This window comes from Chlorocebus sabaeus, chromosome 9 (assembly GCF_047675955.1).
Source record: "Chlorocebus sabaeus isolate Y175 chromosome 9, mChlSab1.0.hap1, whole genome shotgun sequence".
Taxonomy (NCBI): Eukaryota; Metazoa; Chordata; class Mammalia; order Primates; family Cercopithecidae; genus Chlorocebus; species Chlorocebus sabaeus.
In genome coordinates this window covers 19,457,169-19,484,380 of record NC_132912.1, presented here as the reverse complement: position 1 = coordinate 19,484,380, position 27,212 = coordinate 19,457,169, and the positions used below count along the sequence as shown (strand labels likewise).

The 27,212-nt window shown below is 34.7% G+C and overlaps 1 protein-coding gene across 1 annotated transcript in view; it reads right to left on the bottom strand.

The window, feature by feature from the left end:
- Positions 1–27,212, bottom strand: part of MALRD1 (MAM and LDL receptor class A domain containing 1) — a 687,535-nt gene that overhangs the window by 358,046 nt on the left and 302,277 nt on the right. Inside the window, exons 25-26 of the mRNA XM_008002435.3 lie at positions 24,436–24,683; positions 20,152–20,443 (exon numbers count right to left, since the gene is read on the bottom strand). Of these exons, the coding sequence (XP_008000626.3) occupies positions 20,152–20,443; positions 24,436–24,683 (540 nt within the window). The remainder of the gene's footprint in view (positions 1–20,151; positions 20,444–24,435; positions 24,684–27,212) is intronic.

Here is a 27,212-nt window from a genome sequence, read left to right as displayed (position 1 = left end):
ATATTTTTATTAAAGTAATGCATAAATGGAGTTTAAAAATTGAATATTGGCTGGGCACTGTGGCTCACACCTGTAATCCCAGCACTTAGAGAGACCGAGGCAGGTGGATCACTTGAGGTCAGGAGTTTGAGACCATCCTGGCAAACATGGTGAGACCCTGTCTCTACTAAAAATACAGAAATTAGCTGGGCATGATGATGGGCACCTGTAATCCCAGTTACTTGGGAGGCTGAGGTAGGAGAATCACTTGAACCTGGGAGGTGGAGGTTGCAGTGAGCTGGGATCACACCACTACACTCCAGCCTGGATGACAGAGCGAAACTCCATCTCCAAAAAAAAAAAAAAATTAAATATTATTTCAAGAGGCCTATGTCTCACCCTACACTAACTCTATGTTATACTTTGGATACAATCACTTTTAATATCTTTCTATTTTTCTAATATTTTCTGCATGTGTCTAAATATTTATCATGCTAATTTTTGATTTTTCAATTTTATCTTTGTCCTATGAAGGATAAGGATATAGGTCTTATGCTATTTCTTTCCCCAAGATGTACACTTTTCTCCCCTCAACAATCCAAGGGTTGTTATAATTTTTGTTTAATTATATCTTCAGTGTTCATTACCTATATAAATATTGCAATTAACTTAGTCATATAGTATGTTATATTTAAGTTCTCAAACAAATATTATTTGTCTTAAATTATTTCCTATTTTTATTTAATTGTATAACTGAGTTACAGAACTCCTCTAAATATAATCAATTCAATGATTAATTGTTCACTTATACGTGTTCTGGAACATACTGATTCAGTTTATGGCTCCAGACCCAATCTGGATGAGCTACAGCTAAGACCTTCTATATACTCATATCTGTAGGAATTCCCTTTGCCCTTCTCATTCGTTTATTTAAAGAGTATTTACCTACCTCCAACTATGATCCAGGCAGTAAGCAAAGCAATTAACAAATTATCCCTAGCACTATGAAGCTGCAATTGTAGTGAGAGAAAATACAAAGTAATTATATAAATATATGTTTCATATATACCTTATATAGGCACATAATACATATTATGAGTGAATATAATTGTAAGGAAAAAGCTTTGAAAAGACAATTATAGAACAATGCCTTTCAGAAATATATGTGCAAAAATTTCAACAATGATTAGCTAAAATCTAGCAATATATAGAAGGGATAATAGATTCTGACCAAGTAGGATTAATTCTAAGACTGCAAGCCTGGGCCAAGATTTGAAAATTGGTTAGTGTAATACCCACAACTAGATATACAAGTAAAAACAAAACCAAACACAACCAAAAAAAACCATAATTTTCCGCATAGATTCAAAAGAGAATTTGACAAAATGTAATGTTCAATGATGATAAAATCTCTTAGGATATTGAGAATGGACGGAAACTTCCTCATACTGATAAAGGGCACTACATAAAAAATGTAAAGCTAATATACTCCATGGGAAAAGATGGCTTTTCTCTAAAATCAGAAGCAATGTCAATTATGTTTTTCTTCTTTTCTTTTCCTTTTTAAGAGACAGGGTCTTGCTGGGTTGCCCAGGCTGGAATGCAGTAGTGCCATCATAGCTCACTGCAGCCTCCAACTCCTGGGCTCAAGTTATCCTCCTGAGAGCTGGGACGACAGGTGCATGCCACCACACCTGGCTATTTTTTTTGTTTTGTTTTAATTTTTGTAGAGAGAGGGCCTCACTATGCTGCCCAGCCTGGTCTAAAACTTCTACTACCTCTTAAAAATATGGTCTTGGATATCCTAGCTAACAACGACAACAAAAATAAAGGCCTAAAGTTTGAAAAGGAAGACAAACACTTTTTTTAAAAATCACAGCTTTCGTAATTTTAAATTACAAAGAATTTGTGAAAAGGTGACTATTAAAACTAACATGTGGGCCTGGTGCAGTGGCTCATGCCTGTAACCCCAGCACTTTGGGAGGCCAAGGCAGGCAGATTACTTGAGGTCAGGAGTTTGAGACCAGCCTGACCAACATGACAAAATCGAGTCTGTACAAAATGTACAAAAATTAGCCAGGTTTGGTGGTGTGCCCCCGTAGTTCCAGGTACCCAGGAGGCTGAGGCACAAGAATCACTTGAACCCAGGAGGTGGAGGTTGTAGTGAGCAGAGATCACACCACTGCACTAAAGCCTGGGTGACAGAGCCAGTGAGACTCCATCTCAAAAACAAAACAATATGTGAATTTAGCAAAGCTGTAAAATACAAAATTATCATATAAAAATTAATTGTAGTTATAATAGAGCAATGAATGTCAGTAAAATTTAAAAAATAGGACTTAATAGCATTAAAAAATAAAATAGTTGGAGATAATTTATATAGACAAGATCTATACAATCAAACTAAAAAGCAGCACTGAGACAAATGAAAGAATATTTGAATAATTGAAGAGATACATCATGCCCACGGATAGGAAAAGTCAATATAATTCATACACCAATCCTCCCAGATTAACAGATTTAATAATATGATAATCAATATCCCAGTAGGGTCTCACATTTATATAAAAATATGTAGGTCACAAAATCGGTGGTGAAATAAGGCAAACAGACTGATGAAAGAGAACAAAGTACCAGTTGTAGATCTATAAGTATATAATTAATTTTCAACAAAATCTTCCAGGCAATGAATAGGTAAATGAGAGTCATTTCAACAAATGAAGCTGGAACACCATAATGACATTAATTCATGATGAATCAGAGGCCTATATGTAAAAGCTAAAGCTCAAAAACTTCCAGGAAAATATAGTGGAATATCTCTGTGACCAGGGTGGAGAAAAATTATTTGCAGAAGCATAGAAAGCAGCAACCATTATAGAAGAAGGTTAATAAATTGTATGTCATCAAAACCAAACATTTCTAATTATCAGAAGACACCATTATGAAAATAAAATAGGACACTTACTGAAGAAAATAATATATCAGTAATATATATAATGATACTGGCATTCAGAGTATATGAAAAATATCTACAACTCAATGTTAAGCAGACAAATAGATACTTTAACAGATACTCTATAAAGGAATATATGTGTGTGTGTACTTACATATATTTAAATATATGTATACATTTGTGTACTTATGCATATTTGTATACTTATGTATATTTAAATATATTCATGTGAATATATTTATATGGATATATTCACATATATTTATATATTGTATGTAAATATATTTAAATATTTGTATATTTACATATATCTAAATTTATATATACACACATACACTATGACACTTGCATCCAGAGTGTATAAAAAATATCTATATCTCAATGTTAAGCAAATAGATACTTTAGCAGATACTCCATAGAGGAGTGTGTGTGCATTTATATATAAATATATTTAAATATGTTGTATATTTAAAATACACAGATATATAATATATATACATATTTTATATTTATATATTTTATATTTATATCACATTAATATACATTATATACAACATAAACATGTATATTTAAATATAAATACATTTATATACAAGAATTAATATTTAAATATGTTATATATAAATATATTTAAATATATATTGATACATACCCACACATATATTCCTCTGGACTATCTGCTAAAGTATTTGTCTAACACTGAGTTATAGATATTTGTTATATATACTGGATGCAAGTATCATTATATATATTACTGATATATTATTTAAAGAAATATATTTAAATTACATATATATACACACACACACATACACAAATCACCAACAAGCACAAGCAAAAATCTATCAGGAAAAAGCAAATTGAAGTCTACAAGGCAAACTCCAAAACATTGAGGAAAGAAATTGAAGAGGATACAAACAAATGGAAAAACATCCCATGATCACTGAGAAGAATCAATATTGTTAAAATAACCATACTATATAAGAAATATACAGACTCAACACAATTTCTATCAAAATATCAATGACGTTCTTCACAGATATAAAAAAATCTTAAAATTGATATGGAATTACAAAAGACCTCAAACAGTTAAAGCAATCCTCAACCAAAAGAACAAAGCTGCAGGCATCACACTACTGAACGTCAAAATACATTACAAAGCGTAGTAATCAAAACAGCATGGTACTGGCATAAAAACAGAAACATAGACCAATGGAACAGAATACAGAACCCCAAAATGAATCCACAATTCTACAGCCAATTGATTTTTGACAAAGGCACCAAGAACAGACATTGGGGAAAGGACAGTGTCTTTAATAAATGGTGCTAGGGAAACCTAGATATCCACATGCCAAAGAATGAAACTAGGCCCCCACCTCTCAGCCTATACAAAATTAAAATTGATCAAAGACCTAATTTAAGACACAAAACTAAGCCTACTAGAAGAAAACATAAGGGAAATGCTTCAGGAGTTTTGGCTGGGAAATCAATTCATGAATAAGACCAAAAAAGCACAGGTAAAAAACAAACAAAACAAACAAACAAAGATAAAACAAAGTAAATACATGGGATTATATAAAAATAAAAAGGTTTTGCACAGCAAAGAAAACCATCAACAGGGTAAAAAGACAGCCTGTTGCATTGAAAATATTGTAAACTATCCATCCAACAGAGGACTAATATCCAGAATATATGAGGAAACCATACATCTCAACAGCAAAAATAATAACAATACTCCTCCAATTTAAAAATAGACAAATGATCTGAACAAACATTTCTCAAAACACACAGAAATGGCCAACAACTGTATGAAAAAAAATGATCAATATCACTAATCACCAGGGAAATGCAAATCAAAATCACAATGAGGTATCATATCACCCTTGCTAGGATGGCTATTATACAATAAGACAAAAAATAACAAATACCGGTGAGAATGCAGAGAAAAGAGAACTTTTATACCCTGTTCTTGAGAATGAAAACTAGTTCAGCCACTATGAAGAACAGTATGGAGGCTCCTCAGAAAACTTCAATCCCCCTATGGGCATTTATCCAAAGGGGGAACAATAATTAGTACGTCAAAGAGATATCTGCACTCTTATGTCTACTGCAGCACTATTCACAATAGTCAAGATAATAAATAAGCCTCGGTGTCCAATAACAGGTGAACGGATAAAGAAAATGTGGTATAAATACACAATGCAATCTTATTCAGCCATAAAAAGGAATGAAATCCTGTTGTGAGCAGCAACATGGATGGAACTGGAGACATTATGTTAAGTGAAATACACCAGGAATAGAAAGTTAAACAACACATGTTCTCACTCATATGTAGAAGCTAAAATAAAGTTGATCTCCTAGAAGTAAACAGTAGAACAGAGAATACTAGGGGCTTGGAAGGGTAGGAGGAAGAGAAGGATAAGGAGAGATTTGCTAAAGGTATAAAATCACAGCTAGAGAGAAGGAGTAAGATCTAGTGTACCATACACACTAGGATGACTATAGCTAACAATAATATATTAAGTTTCAAACAGCTAGAAGGAGGATACTGAATGTTTCCAATACAAATAAATAATAAATACTTGAAATGGATATGCTAATTACCCTCATCTGATCACTACCCATTGCATGTATTACAGTATCACTACGTACCCCAAAAATAAGTACAATTATGATGTGACAATTTAAAATTTTTTTTAAAGCAAATTGAAAGCACAGTGTAAGACTTTATGCCCACTAGAATTGCTAAACTTAAAGACACTGACAAACCAAATACTGGTGAAGATGTGGGGCAACTACAAATTTCACACACTGAAATTTGTCAGTGAGATTATAAAGTGATACACATATTGGAAAATTGTTTAGTTATTTCTTATAAAGTAAGTCATGCTTCTGGACCCAGCAATCAAAGTTCCAGGTACTTACAAGGAGATGTGTACAAACATTTTCACAGCAGCCTAATGCACAATATCTAATGGTTTGACTCAAACCATATGTTCATCACCAGAATGCATAAGCACATTGTGAAATAGTCATACAATAAAATGCTATTCATTCAAAATAAACAAATTAACAATAGAACAATATGAATATGTTACAAAAATATTATGTTGAGATAAAGGAGTCAGACACCCTAGAAAAGGGGTCCCCAAACCCTGAGCCATGGACTACTACCAGTCCATGGCCTGTTAGGAACTGGGCCACAGAGCAGGAGGTGAGCACCGAGTGAGTGAGCTAAGCTTCACCTGTATTTACAGCTACTCCCCATCGCTCACATGACCACCTGAGCTCCACCTCCTGTCAGATCAGTGGCAGCACTAGATTCTTGCAGAAGCGCAAACCCTATTATTTGCTGCGCATGAGAGGGATCTAGGTTGCACGCTCCTTATGAGAAGCTAATGCCTGATGATCTGTCACTGTCTCCCATCACCCCCAGATAGGACCATCTAGTTGCAGGAAAATAAACTCAGGGCTCCCACTGATTCTACATTATGGTAAATTGTATAATTATTTTATTAGATATTACAGTGTAGTAATAATAATAAAGTACACAATAAATGTAATATAATTGAATCATCCCTAAACCACCCCTTCCCCCTACTCCTCGGTATGTGGAAAAATTGTCTTCCATGAAACTGGTCTCTGGTGCCAAAAAGATTGTGGATCGCTGCTCTAAATTTCACATAATTGATAGGAAGCTCATGACAAACAAATCTAATGTATGGTAATAGACATCAAAATACTGGTTGCCTCTGAGTGCTGGGGTGGAGGGCAGCATTACTTGGAAGAATAGGAAAGTTTCTGGGTTGATGTAGATGTTCTCTGTTTTGGTGTAGTTGAACTTATGCTGGTCTGCATTTGTCAGAATTCATTGTATTGTATCCCAAAATGAAAGGATAAGGGGAGAAGACTCAAGGTAAGTCTCATCAGAGATCCAAAGGAGAGAAAAGAGCAAATGAGAGAAAGCAATATTCAAAAAACATAGTAGCTTGGATTTTTTTTTTAGAATTTATAAAACATGTCAATTCTCAGATTGAGAAATCTTAATGAATCTCAAACAGGACGAATAAGAAACCCATACTAATACACATTATAATATTGAGTGGAATACCAGAGACAAAGAGAAAATCACAAAAGCTTAAAAGGAAAACAAAAACAAAAACAAAAAACACTTTGCTTAAAAGGTGTGACAATTAGACCCAGAGCTGATATCTTGATCGCAAAATTAGAAACCAAGAGAATGATAAAATGTCTGTTGAAAATATCTAACAGAAAATAACTTCTAACCTAAACCTGTAGTATGTCCAATTCATCTATTTTCAAACACTCTGCTGAAGTAAAAGTATTTAAGTTAATTACAGGTAACCCCCAAAAAATCATCATTAAAGGCATTTCTTAGAGTTAGCATATTTAAAGAATGAAGATAATAATCTCAGAAGGCAGAACAGAGATGTAAACTACAGACAAATGAGCAAGAAAACTGGATCTAAAATTTTTAAACATCTTTCCTTTTCATTTTATTTCATTTTAAATAAAATATATTTCAAAGAAAAAACATGTATGTGTTTTCGTTTTTATGGTTTGACACAAAATTTTATATAAACAACTTAAAAATTTTAAATGATATTCTTCTAAGAAATGTTATTTTTGTAATCTATTCATATATCTGTGAAAGCAGATGATGTGGTGGTAGGTTGGGAAGACCAAATATCTGTTAAAATAATAGCACTCAGATATGCTAATCCCCAATATTCTTTCCACAGAAATGAAAGAAATGGCTTATGTGGAAAGAATCCTAAATTGAATTAAGGACATTTTCTTGGAACAATGATAGAGTTAAAAATTAAAGTATTTTAAACTGCACATCTCACCCCTATTATATAAGTAGAGTACAGCCAATTGGCATTTCAAGTGAAACTGAAGTTTTCTAACAAATTAAGTTCATTGGGATATGAAACATATTCAGTTTCACACAATAATATTTTTCTTCCAAGAGAAATGTACTATGTTGTTTCACTTACACTCAACCATTCAAAATAGATTATTATATGACCATTTTTGGTTTTTATTTAACTAGAACATAGTTTAGGAACTCACACAGTAAAAAATAGTTTAGTTTTAGCTTGATAACCAAGATAATGCCAATAATTCTGTAATTTCAAACTTGCCTTATATTTCAGTAAAGATTAACTTTATCAGAAACACAAACACATATATTATTTAGGACATTAAAAATGTAGTCTTTTGGTTTTTAGAGCTCCTAAGAAGGAACCAAATTGTGAGTGCTAAGGAACATATTTGTGACACAGAAGCATATTTTGGGGAATTATGCAATGATTTCATTCCTACCAATCACTTAACAGGAAATAAGGTAGTCATTTTAAGTTAGCATATCAAGTAATAAATTTAAATCATGTCATTGTTATTAAACAATTACAGTGCAAGGTGCTACCTTTGCAAGATCCACAGAGCATCACCCTCAGTTAATTTCATCCTTGACACTGATCACTATGATCCTTACATTTTTATCCCAAAAAAGTGATTTCCAGTTCTTTCTTGTTCTCTAATGCAAAAACTGTTTTCCCCTTCCTCCTCCCATGCTTATATTTTTTAACTTTTTGGCCCCTTCACAATCCTTTCCATCATGCCCTAGGATTCTTTGTTTGTAAACAAACTCCTTCATATTCTCAGGGCCTTCACAAAACACTACTCTCTTTTTTACTGCAATGCAATATTTTCCATCCTGGTTGCATATTAGAATCACCTGATGATCAGTCCTTAACCACAGAAATACTGATTTATTGGACATTGGAAGTGGGATGTCTTGGGAGTTAGAATTTTTAAAGAAATTCCTGATGATTCTTTGGAAGCCAAGGTACTATATCCTGGCTCTTCTCACAGGACATACCCTCCAGTTTCAGACCTCATTTTGTTTAACCCAGCAGCAACATTTGACATAGTCACTCTTGGGTAATACTCATTTTCCTTTGGCTTCCAGAACACTGTTCACCTGATCGTCTTCCTTTCACTCTGGTCTCTCTATGTCTGTTTCCTTTGTTGCTTTGTCTTAATCTCTTGATCTCATAACGTTGAATGTCCCAGGGCTTAGTTCCTGGTTCTTCATTCTTCTCTGGATCTTCTCTTATCCTCTATTATTCATTCTTCAAGGAATAAATGTCTATTCATTCTTTGATGATTTTATATGCATATGACTTTAATTCTGACAACCCCTAGATTAATGTCTGCCTCTCAGGCCTCCCTCAAAGCTTAGATTTGTATTCAGATGCTAGGTTGACATCTGTACGTGCCTAGATGATGGACATTTAAACTGAACATGTCCAAACTGAATACCTGAACTCTCCCCTATGAAATCTGCTCCTCCCACAGTCTTCCTCATTTCCTCTGATGGCATATTCATCCTTCAAGGGCCTCAGATCAAGAATCTCTCTTAATTCCTCTTTTTACTTCTCACCTCACATCTTGTCTTTCACTTAACCACCTCTTGCTATCTTCCTTGCCACCACACTGGTCTATGGCATTATCATTTCTTGCTTGCATTACTTCAACATCCTCCTAACTAGTCCTGCTGCTCTTACCTGGTTATTCTGAAATCTCTCTACATTACTGCCAAAAAGATTCTTTCTAAATGTAAGGCAGATCACATCACTTGCAGAGTTTTTTTTCCCTCCATTTTGCTCAAAATAAAAACCAAAGCCCTTGTAGTAACCTACAAAACCTGCCTCTCCATCTCCTCTCTGACCTCCTATCCCACTACCTTCTTCCAGCGTTAGTTTCTTAGCTACACTGGCCTCTTCTTTAAATTTGTCAGGCATGCCCTGTCTTGGTACCTTCACCTGGGATGCTTCCTATGCCTGGGATACTCTTTTGTCTGATGTCTGCTTAGCTAATGTCCACGTCTCCTTCAAGTCTATTCAAACAACCTCATATGAAATTACTTTTTCATTGTCTTTGCTTATGTGTGTTATTTATATGACCTGATTATATTTGGAAGCAGTGAGGGTATGTTACCATTAGAGGAGCGTTACTAGTAATACACTTCACAAAAAAATACTTTCAATATTATCTACAGTTACCGGGAAAGAAGTATCCATTAAAGGCAAAGTATTAGAATACCAAATGGTGGTTTCCATAACAGAGTGAGCGGTATAAGAAATTCAAGCACTATAGGAGTGAATTGGATACACTGAAATTGATAATCAGAGAGTTTATAAAAAGAAATAACTGGCTCTTAAATTTAAATTATTGACTCACGGGCTGGTCAGAAATTCAGAGTATTGCTATGACAGCCCTAAAAGAATTTCTTCTTGCTTGTAGGCACAAAGCTGATGTAGGCAAAAATCAGACACAAGATTTGACTCACCAGATTGCAGAATTAGAATAAAGATTAAAACCAAGCCTGGAAAGGTCCTATAAGTAAAATTTGGGGCACTTTCTGGGGGAAAAAAAATTTGAATCTTTAGAATCAGAATGACACATCTAGAAAATGTATACAACCACAAGTGATTCAAACAATAAAACTCAACTTTTGATAAGTAATTCTGGGGTTAGTCAGGCTTTAAATGCAGATGATCTAAATCACTGTAAATATTTTGAGAAGACTGTAATTTTATGGAGAGAATTTTACACAGATAAAGTGTTGAAATGGTTGGAGGAGTGAGCTCTATTGAGGTCTTCCAGAAATGGCTCCCAGAATTGGCTCTCCATGAAACCGACTAACAATACAGAAGTCACAGAACATCTTTCTTGATGACTTCTGGGAAATTAGAGATCTTCTGAGTGTAACTAGGGATAAGTCAACATTCAAGTAAACATCCTAGTTACACAGCACATGATAATGAAAAATAGTAAGTTCCTTTATTAAGATGTAGGCTTAGCTGCTATGCCAAACCACAAGATAGCAGTGAAAAGGTAAGAGATTATTCTCTTTTTCACAGAAAATATGAGCTAAGAAATCGTAGGCTGATGTGGCAGCTCTTTAGTGTTTGGGGGATGGGAACCAGACCCCTCCTACCGTTCATGAGCTGAGATCAAAGCTTGAGCGCCTACCCTCACATTCACATGCTGGCCAGTGGGAAGGAAAGAAGGGAAATGGAGGGAATGCCTCTTCTCTTTAATTGCACAACCTATAGATTTTGTATAGTATCTGTTTACATGCCATTGGCAAAATACATTCACATGTTCCACACTGGTGATAACAGAGACTGGGAAATATAGTCTTTACTCTCTTTGACTATGTATCTATATCAGTATTGGGAGTTTTATCACTACAAGAAGCAGAAGAGAATGGCTGTTGAGGAGCAAATAGCAGACTACCACACCTCCAGTCTTGGGTGATTTGATAAAATAATGACACCTTGTTCAGGCAGCAGTGCTTACTTTTATATAGTTAATCTATGTAATAATCAGACCACAGTAAAGCTATATGAAGGAATGAATTTCAAATAAAAACTTCACTGGTTACCTTAACTAGAGATTTTAAAATAATACTATGCTACTATGAGTTAATATTGCAGTGTAATAATATGCATTATAATTGATAACATGTAACATGATTACTATTTTCTACTAAATCATTCCATAATTTTAATACATAATGACGTCATGCATTTTTAAATTGATGCACTGGGTAAATAATGTGGAAGAAGCTGCTGTTTCAATATTTATAAGGCTGTTTACTATGTGTTGTTACATTCAAAACCAATTTTAAATATATTAAAAATATTAGCTAGTATTTTCAGGAATGTCTTCCATGTAGGCCATGCAGAATTTTATACAATTTCTGTTCTATAACGTCTGAAATTGGAAGAATGAGGATAGGTAAAATATAGTTATCACCAGCAAGATTGGAATTTGGGAATGAGAGTGAGGAGGGATGGGTAGACAATCCAGCTTCCATAATGAAGAAATTTTAGTTCTTAGGACAAATATACAAAAAAGCAGGTTTCCAGGAAAATATCTTGTATTTAAAGGAGAGAGGCTGTGGAGCTATTTAGGCTACTTGTTATTAGATCCACGAACAGAAGATAAGTATTTTTAAATAGACCTAGGTAGCAGAAAAGAAACAGCTTTCAGACCTTAAAAGGCCCAGTTCATCCCTGGCCATTCAGACATCTGAAGTCTCACAAGTCCAAGTGCTGACCAAATATATATACCAGCATGCCCCATGGAGAATTTAAACAAAGTATAGCCCCCACTCATATACTTTTAGTAATGTGTTCCTGAAAGTCAGATGTCCTGCTTATACAAATGAAATGCTATATCCTAGAGGCAATTTCCCTTTATAATTAGAATAATTATTTTAATTTCTCTCTTTTAAAATTTCCCATTATGTAAATGGGGATAATTATAATGTATTCCATATCTACCATCATTCTAAGTTCTTAAAATGCAGATGACATCCAGTGAAACTAATAAAGGTGTAATGCTTATCACGGCATTTGCAAGGGCCATAAATTCTTTTAAATCAGTGATGCTCATCAGTGAGATGAGCTGGTTTATTGGGTCTTCACTGCTGTCTTCTTTAGACTAACATTACATGTTGATATGAATAAACTTGGTAGTGAATCCCTCAGTTAGATTTTCCAAGAGTTCTTTAATTATTCTTTTTCATCTACTTCATCAAAGCCAGCTCTCCTGGGTCAAAATTCTGTATTCTTTTATCTTCTCCTACATTGTGATGCTTTTCACTTGCTTTGCTTTCCTCTCCACAACTTTTTCCAACACTTTCTCAACTTCTAGGGCCATTTATAGCTCAAATTAGACAAAAACATGACTACACAGGAAAGACAATAGTGAATTTATCTGGAAGAACTGCGCAATGGAGTATCGGCCCACAGTGCATCTAATGCTATGCTGTTTCTCCCAGTTCCAGCAACATCCGTGATGAACAGCCTCCATTGCCACTCCACAAAATCTGCAAAACGTCTTTGTCTACCAGTTTGGAATGGAACTTGTATTTGGAATGGAACTTGTGATTTTTCTTGCACAATATACTGTATGAACAGTAGTCTAGTGAGTTTGGGGTGATGTCAATGTGTATTTCCAATACAGGTATTAGTCAAAAACCAAACACCAAAAGCAAAAAGAAGCATTCTGTGAAATTTGGATATTAAAAATCAGTAAGTGCTTTATTGGGAAAACATTAATTTGGAAAATATTCTGTGGAGCATGCCAATATTTTTAAAAATGAACTTTTCTCTCCTCCCTACATATCATATCCAGCCAACTCATCAACTTCTCTGAATCTCAGTTCTATTTTGTAAGGTTTTCCAGGTTCAAAACTGTAATCTTTTCTTTATCTCCTTTGTCCATCACTGGCCGTCATGTCAATTCTATCCCTGGATCTTTATTGTGACTATTATTTCTTCTCCATTTCTTATTATGAATAATCAGTTAAAACACCACATTTAGCAGTTAGAAATTTTAGAGACTTTTTGAAAGCATTTTTTTTTTCTGAAGAGAAAATGAAGGCAAAGGAGATTTGAACCCTTGCTTTGAGTAGCGAATAGAACATGAGGAAGAAAGAACAGCAAGTATAAAATATGCTTTTAAGAAATGTCAACATGTGTACAGTTTAATTTCATAGTCTCCTTAGTGGGAATAAAGAGAGGCAAAGAAAGTAACACCTAACACTGACTATATGCCACACATTGTTCAAGAAGTGCTATATGTTACTATCTGATTTGTTTTTCAAATCACTCAGAAGTAGATTCCAACAGTCCCAATTGTACAGAACATAAAGATAGGAATTAGAGAGGTTTAAGTAGATTAGCTGACATCACAGTTAGTAAGCAGTGTCAAGATCCAAATTTATGTATATAAATCTCAGAATGTAACACATGTACTTTGCGCGAAACAGCATATGTAGGTTTCACTAAATTATTTAGCCATATACGACCAGCCAGATATTCCTAACTCAGGACTCTGAGTTGCTACGCCAATAGTCTCATCACCAGGCATTAGTTTTAAAGCACTGCTAAATATTGCAGAGAAATGAGTGACTTGAAAGATGAGCTATTCAGTCCTCATTGTTTTCCATACATTTTTAAAAGAAATTGATTACCATATTATATCCCAAAACAAATACATTGAATAACTCCTATTTGGAGATAGCCGTTGTGATTAAACTCCCTCTCTCTCTCTCTCTCTCTCTCTCTCACACACACACACACACACACACGACTCCTGCCCTGATTGCATATATATAGGTTTTATTAAATACCTGTCAATAAGTAGAGAATATGACCATGATTTAATTTGCATATGGACATTTAGAAGAGGAAATTTGGTTGTCTTTTTCTTATTAAAATTCATAAAACAATTATTTTTAACTTTCATCATTTAGCAATTAACAAAATTGCCATCAAAGTAAGCTCTTAAATATGACTCCTAGAGACTTAATAATAATTTAATATTATTTTTGCTAATAAAGCCCTGGGTCTATTTTGATTAATCAGAATTACTGATTCCAGATTCTGTTCAATTGCATCTTCCTAAATATATACATTTTTCCCCTCTTGTCTTTTCTATTTTAAGCTATCCTTGATGGAGTTGTTAGCCTAAACACATGAATATAGATGAAAAGTGTGTGTGAGCTAGAGTCATTTCCAAAAGTTTGATGGATCTTGTTACTGTTGATGGAACATAATGCCATTTATCCCAGTTCACTCTGTGCAAATTCCAAGTTAAGTGTTTTTGCAGTAATGAGAAATTAAGAATCATTAAACATTCTAAAGATACACACACATACACTACTCATGAGACATCAAAAATTAGAGATGTTTTTGATAAATAATAAGATTTTATAGTTATAATACAATATAAAATAAGGATATGCTTGTGATATTAGCAAGAAATATAATTTTGCTAAAACAAATGAAAGAAACATGTTCTTAATAAAATGCAAATAAACAAGGTTTACTGTCAAATGTTTATGCCACCTAAAGAATATGGGTAAAGACATAAAAATATAGGATAATATGAGATTTTTTTATTGAAAAATACCTACCATACACCAGACATTAAGAAAATTATGTGGGCAGTTACCTCTTTTGATTCTTAAGAGTCTTAGAACCTAAGAAACATGCGGAAATTATCTCTGCTTTATAGATGAGGAAACTGTGTCTCAGATAAATTGGGTAAAAATAGCTAATAAGGGGAGAGTCTGATACTAATATCTATTCCACTAGAACATGGTGCCTGTGCTTTCACATTTGACCTTGAGGTGCATTTCTCTTTTTTTTTTTTTTTTTTTTTCCAGATGGAGTCTCACTCTGTTGCCCAGGCTGGAGTGCAGGGGCAAGATGTCAGTTCACTGCAACCTCTACCTCCCAGATTCAAGCAATTCTCCCTGCCTCAGCCTCCCAAGTAGCTGGAATTACAGGCACCCACCACCATGCCTGGCTAATTTTTGTATTTTTAGTAGAGATGGGGTTTTGCCATGTTGGTCAGGCTGGTCTCGAACTCCTGACCTCAGGTGATTCACCCACCTCAGCATCCCAAAGTGCTGGGATTACAGGTGTGAGCCACTGTGCTTGGCAAGGTGCATTTTTATACTTCTATCAAACAGGAAAATAGCTGAAATTCTTGGAAATTTACAAATATCACATCAACTAATGGAGCTCTTTTGTCAGAGACAGGCCCAAAAGTGCCCTAGAGTGTTGATTTTATCTCCTTTGTTGTCCACTGGGGTAACCAACAGACATGAGTAGCTACTGGGTAATTGAAATGTAACTAATTCAAATTGAGATGTGCAGTGAGTTTATAATACACACTGGATTTAAAAACTTAGTATGTAAACAATAATGCAAAATAACTCATTAATACTTTATATTGATTTTGTGTTAGGCTGGTAAAATTTGGGTAGATTGAATTAAAATATATTATTAAAATTAATTTCATTTTTAAAAATGTCACTCTTAGAAAATGTAAAACTAAATATGTGGCTTACATTTGTGGCTCTATTGGAAATTTATGCTATTCCTTAACTCGCTTGCACCAACTTCCATAAATAGCAAAAGAAACATTCTGGCTTTTTATTTGTTCAAGATACCACTATTCCCACCTCTGGCTTTATCCTCCCCTCCATATAGATATAGATAGATGTTAGATGTAGATATAGATACACACAGATATAGATATACCTCACCAAGAAAGATGTTCTGTAACTTCATATAGATATACATGGTAGATATAGATATACATATAGATATAAATATATCTCACCAAGAAAGATGTCCTGTAACTTCTCTAGTGGTAGTTGGTCTCATGGAGAGCCAATTCTGGGAGCCATTTCTGGAAGACCTCATTAGAGCTCATTCATCCAACCATTTCAACAATTTATGCATATAAAATTGTCTCCATCGAATTACATATTTAGAGCGACTTATATTGTCTGCATTCCAACCCTGACTAACCCCAGCATATATACACATATATACACATACACATATATACACATATACATACACATATATACACATATACATATATACACATATACACATACACATACGTCTACATATATGTGTGTATATACATATATACGTATAAGTGTATATATGCGTATGTGTATATATGTATATATAGATATGTATATATGTATATATAGACATATGTGTATATATGTATATATACATATATAAGTATACTTATATGTGTGTATGTATATACACACATACTTCTCTAAAAATATCAGAGACTCCTACAGAGTCTTCTAAACTCACCATGAAGTTAAGGTGTTTCAGAATTATTTCACAGCTTGAGTCTCTAAACCAACTTTAGCATTTCACTTTTACCAAGAAATGGGTGTATACTTTTAGTTTCTGAAAGCACAATTAAAGGTACATCAAGTAGTTTATAGGAAAGTGAACTCCACATGCATTTATTTGTCATCTGCTTCACTTGAATGTAAGCGTTACAGCTGAGATAGCTATACAAATACTGCAGTATCTCACCTTAATTTTCAGAATGCTCTAATCATAGAAATAAAGCCACTCAGTTGTTTTTCTTGGAGTTTTTCTACTGCAGACATTTCCACAAGTTATCATACTTTATATGAATGAATACTCTTTTTTATTTTAATGTAATAAATTAATGTTTAATATAATTAACCTTTTATATTAACTTTTCATATTCTTATATTAAATTCTTATTCTTTGTTTTCTAAGACCATTTAATATCCTTTTGATGTAGGTTCATTTTGAGAAAAAATTAAACTGATACCCAAGGTGGTCCACAATTTGATTCTATTTCCCTTGCAATATCTCAGATAGCTACATAAGGTGCCCACCTCAGCCAAATCATCACCCACAGCCCACACTGCAGTATGCATGACACCATCCCTGTTCTTTCTTATGCCATTTAGCCTGCCTACAGCACTCTCACGACCATATCCTTTATCTGGTCCTCCAGGGCTCAAATTCCACCGCCCCTGCCCTACAAACCGAAGGGATCTTTCCCTCCTATGAGCTCTAAGTGTGGTTCCAAATTCTTGAGCACCCTATAAATACATTTCAAATTAGATATCCTCAGCTGAATGTTTTCTTTATTTTTCTCTACAACCTCATAAAATATTTTTGCTTTTCTCCAAATTTCTTTATTTTTAATATTTACAGATACACAATAGCTGTACATACTTATGGGGGACATGTGACATTTTGATACAAGCATGCAATGTATAATGATCAAATCAGGGTAACTGGGATAACCATCACCTCAAACATTTATCATTTTTTTAAATGTTGGGACCATTCCAAATCCGTTCCTCTAGTTATTTGGAAATATACAGTAAATTACTGTTAATTACATTCATCCTATATACAACATGAATGGAACTGGAGGATATTATGCTAAGTAAAATAAGCCAGGTCCAGAGACAAATATCATGTGTTCTCACTCATATGCGAGAACTAAAAAAAATGATCCCACAAAGGTAGAGAGTAGAATGGTAGTTACCAGAGGCTGGAAAGGGTAGTGGGGATGGGGGGATAAAGATAGGTTGGTTGGTTAATAGGTACAAAAATACAGTCAGATAGAAGGAATACAATCTAGTGTTCAGTAATGTATAATGTTTAAATATTTCTCCTGGCATTCAGTTACATCCTACTCAATTTTAGTTACATCCTACTCAATATTAAAGTTATTCAGGGAATTTTTTTCTACCCACTTGCCATCTTGTATTAAAGAGCAATTTAAAAAAAAAAAAAAATTCATTAAAAATTGTAATACACCCTCTCAAATATTATGATATTCAAAGAGCTCTGGTGTGATTCATTTGTGCCCTTAATTTGTAATTAATGTACAATCAATACTATTTTGTACATACTTTAAAATTTTCCTGTTGGATATTTCCTAAAATATGACCTCATTCAAGATTTTACTAGTTTAAGGTTTTAAAATCCCCAACACAATTGGTTTGTTTCTTTTGTATCCCACTCAATAGTTTTTTATTACATTTTAAAGCGGTTTAACTTTTTATTTTAATGTTGCTTCCTTGAGTCAGGCATGTGGTGCAAGCCTGTAATCCCAGAACTTTGAGAGGCTGAGGCAGGTGGATCGCTTTGAGCTCAAGAGTTTGAGACCAGCCTGGCCAACATAACAAAAACCCATCTGTACCAAAAAAAAGAAAAAAAAAAAAAAAAGAAAATTTTTGCTCCCTCACCAATGGGATGCTACAAGATTATTTTTTATTGTGATCAAATAATTACTCTACAAAGGACCAGACTTATATAAGACCTATATCTACCATCAAGCATCCCACACAGAATGAAAGGCAAAGCTTTTCTTGGAGAAGTAGAGTAGTCTTGGGCATGTGAATCACTTTTGCATTAAATGCACCTATGTATATTTCCCTTTCATTACAGTCTTAAAATGTTTATTTGCTTTCCTCTATACTATATAGTGTTAGAAGCTTGTCAGGCAAAGAGCCTGTTTAACTAATGGTCCACTGGGAAACATTTACCTAGAAACTTTCATGTAACCAAACGAAAAGACTCCCTTTGAAATAAATGGGGAAGGCAGAAATGGCAACATTGTCCATTCTGCCTACTATGTTACAAGCCAGAGCAAACAAATAAGTTTGCTTTTAATAAACCATTTTCATATTCATCAATTATAATAAATATAATTTAATTATCAATGAAACTGTACTTCTGTTTTCTACACTAAACTCATGGTTAAAAAAATTAATATCTGTTGGGCATGGTGGCTCATGCCTATAATCTCAGTACTTAGGGAGGCCAAGACAGGTGGATCTCTTGAGCCCAGGAGTCTGAGACCAACCTAGGCAATACAGCAAGACCCCATTTCTGCAAAAAACACAAAAATTTGCCGGGTGAGGTGGAACATGCCTGTAGACCTAGCTATTCAGGAGGCCGAGGTGAGAGGATCAATTGAGCCCAGGAGGAAGAGGTTGCAGTGAGCTGAGACTGTACCACTGCACTCCAGTCTGGGTGACTGAGCTAGACTCTGTCTCAAAAAAAGAAAAAAAGTAATATCTATCATATCATTGGCTAACAAAATTTACTCCTTTGTTATGTTAATAATATTTATTGCATTTATTTTCATCTCAAACATTTAATATTATATGGGTTAATGGTGATTGCTAATTATACTACTTATAGCATTGTCTCTGATTGTCTCTGTAGGAATTACATTGAACATGTGCCAACTCAACATTTGAGGAAAATTCTTTCAACAAATTATCAAAAGTTATTTTAGGTTAAAAGGGCGTATGGACACATTCAATTATCTACTCTGTTTCAATATCAAATTGGCTTGCTCATGGGTCCATGAAGAAGGTGGCAAACATCATAACCACAAAAATGTCTAATTAAAATTGTATAACCCTGTCCTCAATTTACTTATGTTTTATTGGAAGTGAATCGATGTTTGCTTAGGATTAAATTCTGAAGCAGACTGCAAACAAAGGAGTCTTCCCTTATTTTATTGATCTAAGAGGAAGCTGACTAAACAGAGAAGGTGGGAACTGATAAACAGACCAAAGCTTGGAGAAAATGTGGAAGACATTTTTATGAGTAAAGGCTTCAGAAATATTTTTTTGAGTTTAGAAAGATCTTATATTTTCTTTATGAAAGTGATAAATTACTAGGTGTTTATGCTATGTCTTTTGCATCTTCTTTCTTCCTTTTCACCTTTCACCATGCAAAAATACCAAACACACACAGATTAGAATGTACCTGTTGGAAGAGGCACTGCCAGTTCTTCTTGCATGGATTCACGGAGTGATAGACAATCTTCTGTAAGCACAATGTCATCAAGTGCAATGTCACCACGCTGACCTTTCCCAACTCTACCTTCAAATTTGAGTTGGAAGTCTTCATCACCAAACAATGACAGTTCTTCCCTCTGCCAGAAATTGCCTTGTTCTACAGTGAGGTTAAGTAGAACCTTCATTTGGTTTGTGACTGACACCTGCATTAAGGTGAGTGCCCCAATGCCATTTCCATACATGTGATAATGAAAAATAATCTGTAATCAAGAATAGAAATATACATATGATACGATTAGTATAATTAATATATTATTTTCTATTCTATCCCATTGCCCTCTTCTTTATTAACATATTTCTGGAGGCAAATTACACCTCTTTATTCTCTTGCTCTGTCTACACTTTAACACTGAGTGAAGTCAGACAAGCCTTGAATCATATGTTGCAATGTATGGGAGACAGCAGAGGAAGAATCAAATATAAATTTAGTAGGGATAAAAGGGCTGAGTTTACGTTCTTCCTGTGACTTCTAAAAGCAAGATTCCTTCATAAACTCTTAGAGCCCATTGTCAAAGGAATACAAGATCATTAAACTGCAATGCATTATATAAAAAGACTTCATGATTAAGAAATAACAGGAACAAAAGAAGATTATTTTTAATCTCATGAAACTTATTTTCTTTTCTTCTTTTGCTTATTCCACTGCCATTTTTGTACTTGAAACACTTTCTCAGTTCTGCAAGGTTCTCTGGGCTTCATTTAAATACAGCAAAACCCCAGAACAGTAATTATCCAAATTTTACTTGAAATGCTACCAATGGACTTTTGCAGAGCAGCCTGGGGAGCTCTTCTCTGAGTAAAAATTAATAGAAAGTATTTTCAGAGATTAATATTTCAATGTTACAAAGATGAAATTTAACAGATTTTGAGCGATTGTTACACACTGAAAAAAGTCAGGAAAAATTCTGGGAAAAGAACAGGACAGCTTAGGAGCAGTAGGAATTCAAAGCCTTTAAAGCTTTTGTCTTGTCATTCGTGTGAATGAGGGAAAACAGTGACCAAAGTGCTCTGCACACAGGAAAAAGACATGTTTTAAACACTAGCAGTCATATAAATCATACTCTACAAGAAGAAAAATGAACACCATTAAATCACATATGCAGTGCATTAATCCAAAAAGGATCAACCAAGAATGGGTGAGCCATGCAGTGACTACCCATCTCCCAACTGATGAAACCTTTAAATATTATTCTATGACCCCAAAATACCTATTCTATGGACTAACTTTCCCAACATGAGCTCTATGATCATTATAGATTGTCCTGCTACTGGTGAAATTTGGGTACCATGACTCATTTGAGTGAGAAACAAAGTGGCCAGGGACCAACCTCTCAGACAGCATCCCAGGGCCACCTGTCCAGCACACTTATGCAAGGACCCCTTGCGGCTATAAAGAGGGTCTCCTCCTTTTGTGTTTGTCTTATTTGTGCAACAAATATAAGGCCTATGTTTTACGTCTCAGTAAATACGTCTGTATCTTCTTCAGCTCATTTGCTGAATGATGCCTTCAGGTTAACACGCAAACAGATGCACCAATACCCCTATTTCCAGGGGGAACACCTGGTGACAACAAAGCCTAACACAGGGTAGTGAGAGTGAATAAAAATCTTCTAAGCATTGGTAGGCCCAGTGGCTCACACCTGTAATCCCTGCACTTTGGAAGGCCAAGGCAGGCGGATCACCTGAGGTCAGGGGTTCGAGACCAGCCTGGCAAACTTAGTGAAACCCTGTCTCTACTAAAAATACAACAGCAGCAGCAATAATAACAACAACAACAACAATAAAATAGCTAGGCTTCGTGGACTGTGCCTGCAGTCCCAGCTACTCAGGAGGTTGAGGCAGGATAATTGCTTGAACCTGGGAGGCAGAGGTTACAGTGAGCAGAGATCACACCACTGCACTCCAGTCCAGGCAACAAAGTGAGGCTCCATCTCAAAAAGAAAAAAAACCCCATTAAGGTCTGATCTATTCTCTTATCACCCTCTATATGCATCCTTCCTACACACTAACCCCCACAAAGAAAAAAAATTGATTATCTCTGCTTGAAAGGTATTCCACAAGGTGAAGGGGCAGAGGTGATTCTCATAAAAATCTGGGAGTTCAATCTGCTTACCTGAAGAATATATTTTTAATATGGGAGACCCAATATTTCCCAGCACAATCTTTCCTTACATATTCTTATTCAATCTATATCATAAATATTCATAAAATGAACCATTCATCATTAATTTTTTGACATTTCTTCCAGGCATACTTCATTATTCTCATACAGATGTTTAAAACATTGGGGACTCTAGTTCTGGGACCAGGGGAATATAGCAATGGATGAAATCTTAGTTACTACAGTATGAAAAAATATTCACCGGACATTTTCAGAAGTGTCTCAATAGAAAAGCTTAGATGTCAACCTGGAATTTTCATATTTTGTATTTAATAGTTAGTTAGGTTTATAAGACTAAAACTAATTTGTGATTTTCAAAATATCTATAGATGTATAAAGCTAAATTTATAGATGTATAGCCAACATACAGAAAATCTGGTATGCTTGGGTTTTATTCCTGAGAAAGTACCAAGTAATCTGGAAGATAGCAAAAACAGATAAAAACTATACTTGATAAAAACTCAATTTTTGCCAAAATAGTTTTGTATGATTTACTTTCATTCTAGACTGCTGACCAAGTTCTATCACTAAAACTCTCATCTGATCATGTCACTTCCCTTGCAGAAAATCTTCACTGTCTACGTGATAGATGAAATTGCTCTATGAGAGTTAAACTGTAAAATCAACTCACGATGAGACAGAAAAACTTTTAAGACAAAGTAAAAGTTTAACATGTATTAATACTATGGCAGTGCTAAGGTGTTGAAGGCTGTTTGATATGTCTCTCTCCCACGGTTAGGGCTCTGTCAGTTGTGGACACAGGCACGGAGAAGTGTAAGTTGGACCAGGCAGAGTGGCTCACGCCTGTAATCCCAATACTGTGGGAGGTCGAGGTGGGCAGATCACCTGAGGTCAGGAGTTCGAGACCAGCCTGGGCAACATGGTGAAAACCCTGTCTCTACTAAAAATACAAAAATTAGCTGGGATGATGGCGCAAGCCTGTAATCCCAGCTCCTCAGGCGACTGAGGCAGTAGAACCACTTGAACCTGGGAGGTGGATGTTGCAGTGAGCTGAGATCACGCCACTGCCCTCCAGCCTGGGCGACAGAGTGAGACTCTGTCGAAGGGAAGGGGAAGAGGAAGGGAAGGGAAGAAAGTTTCTGGATGTAATTTGTTTGCTTTTCAGAGTTCAAACATTGGGGAACACTCTAGTCAAAATACATGTGTTCAGAAATTAGAGACTGCGTTTCTTATTGTAAATATATTTATTTCTATATCCATCTCTTGTAAGCAAGAGATCTCTGAGGACTTGTGATCCCTAAACACTTAATTTGTACTATATGTAAAGCTAAATTCAGTTCTTAGCCTAGCTGACTCAAGTCTTTTATGGAATATAAACAAACAAGCAAACAATAAACAAAGGAAAGTGGAAAACCCTGTAAATACGTTGTTATCGAATGAGGCTGCTGCTTTTCCCAAAGAGCCATACAACCTTATTTATACTTTTAATTATCCACAGACGTTTTTGTGAAATTTTCACAGGCTAATAACCAAGTCATGTTTTCTTCCTGCCTATAGAAATTATTCTACTTGTTTTAGGAGTAAGTTCAGGGTCCTTTTTGTTTTGTTTTTCATGAAGACTTACTCAACAATTTTTGTGGTTCTAACTATCTCTAGTATTCATTCTTGTAGATATTTAATTATATACTGACTGTTGTTTAATTCTGTTTCTGTTTGTAAAATTTCCATAGTTTTAATAAGCACTAAACTTCTTAACAGAAAGCAACTGGTATCTTACTTCTTCTGTATTATATATGGCTGTGAATAACAACCATGGAATTTTCCAATGGTTTCCCAAACTTCAATATCCATGGAATTTATCCATAGGAGAAATTGTTCTAACAGTTATAGCAATCCTTCCCTTTCCTTCTGAACTTCGCTTTTTCCCTCCCTCACATATCCAAAGTTGAATAAATTCAAACTCATCTTTTCTCTGGCCCCCGCCACTCTATTTTCTGTATGTCAATTTATCAACAGTTTCTCAAAATAATTCTGTGTTTGTTTGGTTGGTTGGTTTGATTTTCCCCATACCTTGCAGTTTTTGCTTCTCTTACTTATAACTGGACTTGAAATTCTGGCAGCTCTCATGGGCTGCTGAGGGAACAAACTCTTTATAAAGATGTAATGACCAGATGAATTTCCCAAAGTGTGATCTGCCGCTGGCTCTGTGCCTGCTGCAGGGATGCTGCTAGCTTTCAGATTCCAGTCGAAGTCCTCATCTTTCTCCTGCTCCCAGGAACAAAGATCAAATTCGAAATCACAGCGCCCACTGGAGGTACCTGGAAAATATTTCCAAATATATGTTATGGAAAATGGAAATGTACTGACTTTAAAACACGCAATTCAAAATTGCAGTGATCTTGCTGTATCATGTAATATTTGAAACCTTATAATGCTATCCTGATAGCAAGATATAAAGAGACCAATTTGGTTTGCTATACACACAGCTACTTCCTTGGCTTCTGTAAGTTCATTTCTCTACATATCTGGTCTGTTTCAAAGTTGATAAACTATTTTAGTATTACACACATTTCCTTCTCTAAATATCTATTTGGTCAATGTAATTTATTTATTCTGTCTTCTCATCTATGCTTCTCAGGTCTTGGTAAGAAATTTATGAAGTTTATTATTCTGCAATACATTTTAGCTTGGATAATGCTGCTCCGAGCAAAAGTTATCATTAATCATAGTAGTTATTTTATTTTAGAACAGTTCTTTATTTTAGAGAAAATTGTGAAACAGAAAAGTGAGGTAAAAAGGTGTGATAATTTGAATGAGCTTATTGTAATAAGTTGCAGAAATTAAATATGTTAAGTTGCATCAAATATCAAATTATTGCATCAAATACCAAACTATTTCCCAGGTGTTTTTTGAAGTATTTTATTACTGTCATTGCTTAAGTTGCTTTATTTTCCCATTTCCAAGATAGTAGTAATTACACAGGAATATTTTTATCATGCTGCAAGTAAATTATACAGCTGAAAATGGTAGTGAAGATGTTATAAAACTGAGCATTGTGATATGAAGGTGTCATATCTTATACATTTATATATTTAGGACTTTTGATACTTTTCATTTTTAAGTCAATATTCATGATTCTGCATAAAACCAATGAGGGAGGCCGGGCATGGTGGCCCACACCTGTAATCCTAGCACATTGAGGCTGAGGCAGGTAGATCACCTGAGGTCAGGAGTTTGAGACCAGCCTGGCCAACATGGTGAAATCCCATCTCTACTAAACATACAAAATTAGCTGGGCGTGGTGGCTTGCACTTGTGGTCCCAGCTGCTCAGGAGGCTGAGGCAGAAGAATCACTTGAACCTGGGATGTAGAGGATGCAGTGAGCCGAGATCGTGCCACTGCACTCCAGCCTGGGTGACAAAGCAAGACTCCATCTCAAAACAAAAACAAAAACAAAAAACAAAAAACCAGGGAGTGAGTAATTTGATCATAAGTAACAAAATGTACTGTTTAGAATTCTTTAATGACAATAATTCTTTATGAAGTTCTTTTTGAAGATTACAACTGCAATAAAAATCTGTAAAATCATAAGTGAGATAAGTGTCCAAATATTAAAAATACTTGAAAAGAACCTATGGTAGCATGTTGATATATCTTCAGATAAATGTTTCTCTCTTAAATAAACCTCATTTAAACAATTGCTCAAAATTTTTAAGGCAAATGAGGGTAAGAATGACTCTGTCATCAAAACATTCAGGGACTTGCTCTCCAATGCACAAGCCAAAGAAAGGCAGATAACCCCATAGAAGCCATGGTAATTCCTGGACAAATCATCCACTCTATTTTATTACACATGACTCTTTAAGAATGTCCAAGTTCTGTTGCATGTGGCATCAAAACAGTGAGGTTTTTGTTTGTTTCTGTATGGATACATTCTTACAGTTATCCCAAGTCAGATAAAATTGTCTCAATGTGCAAAACAAACCCTGAACTCTTTGTAGTTTACAAGGTGGAAAATATGAAAACATATGAGGCTGGGTGGAGTGGTTCACCCCTGTAATTACAACATTTTAGGAGGCCAAGGTGAGAGGATCACATGAGGCCAGTTCAAGACCATCCTAACCAACAAAGTGAGACTGTCTCTACAAATAGTTAAATTAAATTTTAAGAATTAAAAATTAAAAAAGAAAACATGCGAGTTTTATCATTGTTTCTATGCCATTTGGGGATATATAAGAAAAAACTAAAATAAAATATAAGCTAACTTTCTTACACCTATGAGCAAGGAACTTATACAATAAAGAAAAAGGGCTTAAAATAAGCATTTTTAGCTTTTGAAAGAACTAAACATATTACATTAAGAAAACATCAAGACTGATAATTTGTTTTTGTAAATTGTTTACCAGTCAAGATAATACATATTTGCAATGTCTTCAAGGATAGAGATAAAATTTCTGTCATAATTTATGTCATCAAATCAACAGAATGCCTTTTTAAAATCTAATTGCTAATTCAGTTTTCAAATGTGATTTGAAATATATTTTGTAATTTTTTTTTTCCTAGACTAGACTGTAATACTTATAACCTATTGTAGTATAGAATACTGAAGTTCTAAGTATCCTTTCAAAGGACTGGGGAGTAGATGTCAGGAAAATAATAATGAACTCCAACTCAGCATCTAGTTTAAGAATATGAACCGCTGTCTTGGTTCAGAACTATAAAATGAAATAAATAATTCAGTTGCCTTGTGTTGGAAAATTTAGCAGCCTCTGAGAAACAGATTAGCATATAGAGCAGCATCTGGAGAGGCCATTCATATAAGAAAATAATGTGTGCTGCTGAAAAAC